Below are 9,089 nucleotides of genomic sequence, written 5' to 3' on the forward strand. Positions count from 1 at the left end.
TTGGGTATGATTTGTCACAGTTTACTTTATTTTGCTATCCTCACTTACATAAATGAACTATAGTGTCCTGCACCCACTAGTAAAAAAAATATCAAAACTTATATCTGGTCTCTGAATAATTTTTGGTTTGACTGTATATCCTTCTGTTATTTTCACACTTAATTATGCCCATTAAAATGTATTTTACAAGTTTTTGTTACTTTCACTGTTAATTTTTTTGCTCTGTGGTACATCATCTTTAATTTAATAGGATTAGAGCTGCTCCATTGCAGCGGCTTAGTACTGTAATCACACGCTTTGCTAAACTCACCTACCTGTGATTTTCTAATGATCCTGAAGACATTGATTAGCATGTTCAGGTGTGTTTGATTAGGGTTAGAGCTAAACTCTGCAGGAAAGTGGATCTTGTGGGCCAGATTTGAGGATCCCTGCTCTATGGTGTATAGCATTGGAGCTGCTCCATTGCAGTGGCTTAGTACTGTAATCACGCGCTTTGCTGTAATAATGAAGGGAACCACTCGTTATAAATCTCCTAACTGATATTTTCAGAAAAGTTGCAGAAAAGTTTAGAAGTTGCGTTTTTTCATCTGAAACGTGCTCCGATTTATATTCCAAAGCCACTCATATAATGCAAAAACACACAGGCTGCTAGCTTCACTTTCGCCAGAAAGTCGTGTATGCCTAAGGTTAAAAATAAGTGACATTTATAGTGAATGCCTCTATGAATGGTCTTATTTTTACGATTTAGTTTGAATCCAAATGATGCGTGTGCTAAGTGAACATCAAAGATCATACAACAGAAGTGTGCGCGCACTCTCTCTCTCTCTCTCTCTCTCCCCCCCGATCGTTAAGTAACTTGTGCATTGTTTTACTTACTTGTTTTTGACATATCCGACCGAACTACAAACTTTCCAGTGATGTCTGTGAGAAAGGTATATTCACTCGACAAGCTCGCGCATCTGTGCCGCCGCACACTCAATCCACTGTTGTCTGTGTTTCATTGTCTGAATATGGCACTTAACACATGCTGTGTGGTATCGGCGTTTGGTATCGGGGCGTTTTAACGAGTACGAGTACAGGAGACCAGTATCGGGCACGATACCGATACCAGTATCGGTATCGGTGCATCCCTACTGCTTATAAAATTACATTTCGATTCTGCGTCTCGATTTCTGTATGCGCATTTATTGTGATTTCAAAAGATTCAACTAAGACGATGAAATAGAACTCACTTCTGCACTCGCGCACTGTTTTTTTCTGAATATTTATTTAAACATATTGCATGATGAAAAACCGCAAACATGAATTATAATTAAAATACACAAATTCCTTCACAGCCTATTTTTACAGCGCACATGGTGCCCTATTTTTACAGATTTTTTAAACAGTGTATACAGTATAATTATGTTTAATTAAGCTGAGATATAGCACTATATCACTATGTGGGAAGATTTGCATAACGCCGCCCAAATGTTCACGCAAAGAAAGAAGGCGTAACTTTTAGCAGCATCATATGACCCCTTTAAAGAACGAAAGAAAAGAAAATCCCTCACTGATCTTGACTGAATCACTTTTGTAACCTCATTTTATATTTTATTTGTCTGTTGTTCGGTGCTGACTACTGTAATGGCAACGTGCATCTGTGTATGTTATTATTTTGGAGATGCGTTCCAATATAATTTATCTTTATTTAGGGTATAGGCCTATTCTATTTTGATCTGTTTAATAAAAGTTAAACAGAAAAAAAGAGAAATAGTAGCACTGCATGTGTTTCTGAATATTTATTTAAACATATTGCATGATGAAAAACCGCAAACATGAGTTATAATTAAAATACACAAATTCCTTCACAGCCTATTTTTACAGCGCACATGGTGCCCTATTTTTACAGATTTTTTAAACAGTGTATACAGTATAATTATGTTTAATTAAGCTGAGATATAGCACTATAAATTCTTAATTCATTTGCGCAAACGGTTGAAGACATTCTAGTTCTATATCTCAGCTCGCCACTCAACACGCACGCGTTCGGAGATTCGGCAGCCCAATACTGTATATTATATTGTGGTCGTTGTATTTTGATTCATAAAATAAAAATTATAAAAAATTAAAATACAAAAATGAAATCTAAATTACCCTGCTTCTAAATAAATAAAGCAGTTATTTTTATTTCGTTAAAAACGGGCCAAAAGAGACCTCCGAACTAGGCTACCAGAAAGGGAAAAAAAAACCTTAATGTTTTTGCTCGCAATGTTGTCTCGGCGGGGGCGGGGCATGGTGGAGGTGGGGCTTGGGTAGACGATATTATCGGATATCGCGATATATTTTAATGCGATTATCGATACAATGTTTTTGACATATCGCCCAGCCCTAGTATCAGCTGGACGCAAACAACATATGCTGTTCTGTGTCAGCTGTGTCACACGGATATGCTCTTTTAGTTCAAATCAAATCACAACAACGTAGGAAACAGATCCGGCGTGATGCAGCTGACACAGAATAGCATACGTTGTTTACGTCCAGCGGATATTCTCCAAAATGGCACTACAGGGTGATGAGGAGGAGACAAATTGTTGAATAAAGTCGTTATTTGTTTTTCTTTTGCGCACAAAAAGTGTTCTCATAGCTTCGTAAAATTACGGTTGAACCCCTGATGTCACATGAATTATTTTACAGATCTCCTTGCTACACCTCTGGACTTGGGAACATTTCAGTTGTATTGCTGTCTATCGGAGGGTCAGAGAGCTCTCTGATTCCATCAAAAATATCTTAATTTGTGTTCCGAAGATGAACGAAGGTCTTATGGTTTTCGAACAACACGAGGGTGAGTAATTAATGACAGGGTGAACTATCCCTTTAAGATCGGCTAGCAGCACCATTCCTTAAGCCATGTAACGTGAACCTGAAAACCCAGCTATGCAAGGATTTAAGTGTCACGAAATGGTGCGTGATGACAGTCAAGCTTAACATATAATTTTAGGCATGAATCAGAAAAGTTTCCTTAAAAGTTTTCCCTAAACACTGGATTTGACCAGTTCAGATATAACAAATTTAATGGCTGTCTTGAGTTTCACCATTTCTAATTAGAAAATAATAAAACAGTCTCTTTTTACTGAAATGTTCAGTGAGTCAGTGTGGATTACTATTCCACTGAGTGTCTCATCATAAACAGTAAACATAATATGAGCTCTCTTTCTTTTCATTTAGACCCAGGATAAGCATACTAGCGTACTACACATATGTGCACTATAAATTATGTATACTGTGCACAGTATGTACACTTCCTTTCCAAAGTTTGGGATCAGTATGGTTTTGAAAGAAGTCTCTTGTGCTCACTGGACTGCATTTATTTGATCAAAATACTGTAAAAATTGTATTGTTGTGAAATATTATAACATTTTTAAATAACTGGTTTCTATGTTAATATATTTTAAAATGTAATTTATTCCTGTGATGGCTAAGATGAATTTTTAGTGGTTAATTTTCATTGGAAGATTAGAAAATAATAAAACAGTCTCTTTTTACTGAAATGTTCAGTGAGTCAGTGTGGATTACTATTCCACTGAGTGTCTCATCATAAACAGTAAACATAATATGAGCTCTCTTTCTTTTCATTTAGACCCAGGATAAGCATACTAGCGTACTACACATATGTGCACTATAAATTATGTATACTGTGCACAGTATGTACACTTCCTTTCCAAAGTTTGGGATCAGTATGGTTTTGAAAGAAGTCTCTTGTGCTCACTGGACTGCATTTATTTGATCAAAATACTGTAAAAATTGTATTGTTGTGAAATATTATAAAATTTTTAAATAACTGGTTTCTATGTTAATATATTTTAAAATGTCATTTATTCCTGTGATGGCTAAGATGAATTTTTAGTGGTTAATTTTCATTGGAAAAAATGCTGCAGATAGCTAATGAGTTCTGCCCCTTCATCATGCCTAGTTTCTAGTGGGCCAAACCGCAAAAAAATAAGATTTTCACAGCTGATGCTTCTCATTGAGCAATCAGAGATAAATCACTGCATTTGGCTTTTATGTAGTCAAAAAACATGGTGGAAAAATATAATATTCACTGTGGTTTTCCTGTAGTTTGTGAAACTAATATACATATACACACAAAGATACAAACATACTTTTATATTATACACACCTTTCAAAGGTAGGCGAGTTTATTATTTTTTTTAATGTCCACTTATTTGATCAAAGTGCAGGAAAAACAGTGATGTTGTGAAATATTATTAGAAAACAGTTACTTTAAATTGTTTTAATGTTTTGAAATGTAATTTACTGCGGTGATGAATTTTCAGCATCATTACGTCTTCAGTGTCACATGATCCTTCAGAAATCATTTTAATATGCTGATTTGCTGCTTAAGAAACATTTCTTATCAATGTTGAAAATATTTTTGTGGAAATCATTATGCAGCTTTATCAGAATTCTTTGACGTACAGAAATCTTTTGCAAAAAAGAATAAAATAAAGAAATAAATAAAAGGAAGTATGTAGTATATATTGTGTGCAGTGTCCATTAGTGAGCACTATTTGATTTCAAACACAGCCACACACCCTCACAGCTTCACTCCCACCACTGATAATGGCAATCCTGCATGATTGCTTCCTTTATTCATTATTTCAGATTTTATTTCGTATGCGGCAGAGTGTTTCGGTGTCGTAGGTAGGTGATGCCGACGCAAATACTCTTCCAGTCGCCAGATAATCGTCCTGATAACCTCACTAATTGCCTTGCTGTGCTCCTGCATCACTCATCAATCACTGTCTAACTGCATTTGACACTTTAGGTTGAGGCCTTTGGTTTTTCTGTCACCAAGCATAACATATTTGCATTGCTCTGATGCAATTCAATGACTAAATGGTTATTGTCAGAGGATCTTTGAGATGATTTTACAAAACAGAAATTAAAAGGGCAGTGTTTTCACGCTACCCGAGATGTTTGTTGCTGTAATGAAGCGTATCCTGTATTTGTCTGTCTTGTCCTGTCCTCACTTGCCCTTTTCAACTGTGTAATACTACACATGCAGAATGAGTGCGGAAACATCTTGTGTGCATTTGTTGTAATCCGATTTTTATTACTGTTGTTGTACAGGAAAATGTGAGGAAATTTGGCTTCTTCTTCTGTTTTCAATTCAGATTACAGGGATTACAAAAGTCACTGTTCAGCCAAAAATAATTGGCGTAATAGACGTTCTGTCATTTACTCACCTTCATGTTTTTCCAAAACCAAATTACTTTCTTTATTGTGTGAAGAAAAAAAAAAGAGTAGCCTATTTCAGTAGCATTTTCCATTCATTAAGTGTTCACAGTGACCTACGCTCCAAACGTGACAGAAAACACTGTAGACGTAGTTCAGATGACAAATACTGCCATTCAAAAGTTTAAGGATTCAAAAGAAGTCTCTTATGGTCAACCAAGGTTGCATTTATTTGATCACAGGAATATTTTGTAATATTTTACAGTTTAAAGTAACTATTTTCTATTTTAATCTAAAACCTTAGTGTTATTCATTCATTTTAATGACAAAGCTGAATTTTCAGCATCATTACTCCAGTCTTCAGTGTCACATGATCCTTCAGTAATCATTCTAATATCTGCAACAACAAAAAAAAATTATATTATTAATGTTGAAAACTCTTGTGATGCTTATTATTTTTGTAGAAACCATGATACATTTTCAGGATGAATCCTTTGAGTGGAAAATTCAAAAGGACAGCATTTACTGTATATGAAATAGAAATGTCTTTACTCTCATATTTGATCAATTTAATACATCCTTGATTAGCAAAAAAGTATGTATTTTGAATGGTAGTGTATGTTATGTAAGTCTTCTGAAGCCATACAACATCTTTGTGTGAGGAAAAGCCTTAAAATCTTCCTCTTCGCTGAGGCTGAATCATGGAATCGGTGAATTGAACTCGGATTCATTTAGTCCAGTTTAAAAAGAAACGACTCAAACAAATGGTTTGTTCACTGACCCACTTTTCACTTTGAGAAGATTCTTCAAATATTCTCCTTTTGCATTTCATGGATTGAATAACAGCATGCATGTCTAAAGCAGCATGAGGGTGAGTAAAAATGGACAGAATTTTCAATTGTACGTGAACAACTACATGTCTTTAGGGGAAAAACTTGTCATCAGGATTTCTGTATTATTGCCAAAGAAGGCTATTTATAATTGCACGATCTATTTTCAGTAATAATTTTAAAAAATGCTTTCACTTTAAGCACAAGGTTTTTCTGTCACTCTTTAGTTTCTGTTTCTATTGTTGTTTGATGTCTGGAATGCAGTGAGGTCTGCTTTCAGAAAGCATTTGAAAGTAGTCAGCCATCTAGACACTGTCTTTTCATTTGGATGCCTTTCACTATCACAAATGTCAGTGACTTAACACAGGAGCCTTACCTGTTACACCTGTATGCTAAGCACCATTTGCATATATGCATCTTTAAAAGTACTGCGTCTTTAGGATGCATGAAATAAAAGTGTTGCTTGTTACTTTTAATAAAAGGCCACACAGTTTGCAAAAACATTCATAACACTGTAAATGTAAAAATTAAATATCACTAGTACAGAACATCGCTGACCCTGAAATAATGCGTTTCAGATCAGAGTTTGGAGTTCAGCCTGACTGAGGATTACTGCAAAAACCATTTCCTGGTGGGTCTGCTTCTGCGAGAGGTTGCTGATGGACTCCAGGGCTACCCCGAGATCAGACAGCTGGCTGCAGCTGCACTCAAGAACCTCATGATCAAACACGCCATGGACGACAGATACAATGCTTTCAAGGTAAATTACATACTTGTACAAACATATGCGTTGTTTCAGAAAGAACAGGGCAATTCCTGTCCCTGCTGCTAAATAGATAGTTGCCATTAACCTTTGTCCGCAGATGACGGATTGCTGTTTTGTATGTGCAACTTTACATAACTGTTATGTTAAAAACGTTAATGTTAGTCTCTATGAGTCTTTTGTTTCGCACTATTATTAGTAATTAGTAGTGTTTGCTAAAGCAAGCATTACTATAGACCAATTCAGAGTAGACGTCACAGTTACGTCACTTGCAGCTGTGTGCGCTTAGTGGTTGCAGAAAAACACTGGGAACAAGTGGAGATAAATGGGTAAAATCCATGGAATAAAAGGAAAAAATATTTTTGTGCCTTTTCATGTCAAGATCGGAATGCAAATAATTTTTATAGAATACTGTCGTCAAAGACGCCATTTGAAGCTAAACGCAGACGTTTAAATGGACATACTATGGATGAAAACTGTTATGATTACTCTACTTTTAAAGCATAAATTCGATTTAAACAATAGGTCTACATAATATTCACATATGCTGTTCATTGGGGACGTATTGTATTAGCCCTACAGTTACAGCATTAAATATTATTTTATAATTGCACGATCTATTTTCAGTAATAATTTTAAAAAATGCTTTCACTTTAAGCACAAGGTTTTTCTGTCACTCTTTAGTTTCTGTTTCTATTGTTGTTTGATGTCTGGAATGCAGTGAGGTCTGCTTTCAGAAAGCATTTGAAAGTAGTCAGCCATCTAGACACTGTCTTTTCATTTGGATGCCTTTCACTATCACAAATGTCAGTGACTTAACACAGGAGCCTTACCTGTTACACCTGTATGCTAAGCACCATTTGCATATATGCATCTTTAAAAGTACTGCGTCTTTAGGATGCATGAAATAAAAGTGTTGCTTGTTACTTTTAATAAAAGGCCACACAGTTTGCAAAAACATTCATAACACTGTAAATGTAAAAATTAAATATCACTAGTACAGAACATCGCTGACCCTGAAATAATGCGTTTCAGATCAGAGTTTGGAGTTCAGCCTGACTGAGGATTACTGCAAAAACCATTTCCTGGTGGGTCTGCTTCTGCGAGAGGTTGCTGATGGACTCCAGGGCTACCCCGAGATCAGACAGCTGGCTGCAGCTGCACTCAAGAACCTCATGATCAAACACGCCATGGACGACAGATACAATGCTTTCAAGGTAAATTACATACTTGTACAAACATATGCGTTGTTTCAGAAAGAACAGGGCAATTCCTGTCCCTGCTGCTAAATAGACAGTTGCCATTAACCTTTGTCCGCAGATGACGGATTGCTGTTTTGTATGTGCAACTTTACATAACTGTTATGTTAAAAACGTTAATGTTAGTCTCTATGAGTCTTTTGTTTTGCACTATTATTAGTAATTAGTAGTGTTTGCTAAAGCAAGCATTACTATAGACCAATTCAGAGTAGACGTCACAGTTACGTCACTTGCAGCTGTGTGCGCTTAGTGGTTGCAGAAAAACACTGGGAACAAGTGGAGATAAATGGGTAAAATCCATGGAATAAAAGGAAAAAATATTTTTGTGCCTTTTCATGTCAAGATCGGAATGCAAATAATTTTTATAGAATACTGTCGTCAAAGACGCCATTTGAAGCTAAACGCAGACGTTTAAATGGACATACTATGGATGAAAACTGTTATGATTACTCTACTTTTAAAGCATAAATTCGATTTAAACAATAGGTCTACATAATATTCACATATGCTGTTCATTGGGGACGTATTGTATTAGCCCTACAGTTACAGCATTAAATATTATTTAAACCTTACTATTAGAAATATTATTTAAACCTTACTATTAACAGTTTTACATAATTTAAAATAATTTATTTATTTTATCTCACAATTCTGACTTTTTTTTCTCGCAAATGCAAGTTTATATCTCCTAATTCGGACTTTATAACTCGACTTAACTCAAAAGCAGTGAGTTTGTCAAATCTGAGGGAAAAAAGCCAGAATAGCCGAGGGGAAAAGAGAGAATGACGAGTTGTTTTTCCTTATTAGAATTGTGAGAAATGATTTTGGAATTGCGAGAATAAAGTCAGAATTTTGACTTTTATTCCATGGTTCCATAGACTGCCACTTGAAAACCGTCATTTTCTGCCTCCAGATAGGCTCCGCCCACAAAAACCGTCATCCCTGTTTCGGATCTGTAAGACTATCCCACTCTCTAACGTCAATTTCGTTGAATAACAGTGCTTATCGCTGGGTGACAAG

The 9,089-nt window shown here is 35.7% G+C and overlaps 1 protein-coding gene across 1 annotated transcript in view; it reads left to right on the forward strand.

The window, feature by feature from the left end:
* LOC107548778 (dedicator of cytokinesis protein 11-like) overlaps positions 1–9,089 on the forward strand; it is an 86,165-nt gene that overhangs the window by 48,988 nt on the left and 28,088 nt on the right. Inside the window, exons 27-28 of the mRNA XM_016229585.1 lie at positions 6,626–6,807; positions 7,851–8,027. Coding sequence (XP_016085071.1) covers positions 6,626–6,807; positions 7,851–8,027 — 359 coding nt within the window. The remainder of the gene's footprint in view (positions 1–6,625; positions 6,808–7,850; positions 8,028–9,089) is intronic.

This window comes from Sinocyclocheilus grahami, unplaced genomic scaffold (assembly GCF_001515645.1).
Source record: "Sinocyclocheilus grahami isolate Dianchi unplaced genomic scaffold, SAMN03320097.WGS_v1.1 scaffold355.1, whole genome shotgun sequence".
Classification (NCBI taxonomy): Eukaryota; Metazoa; Chordata; class Actinopteri; order Cypriniformes; family Cyprinidae; genus Sinocyclocheilus; species Sinocyclocheilus grahami.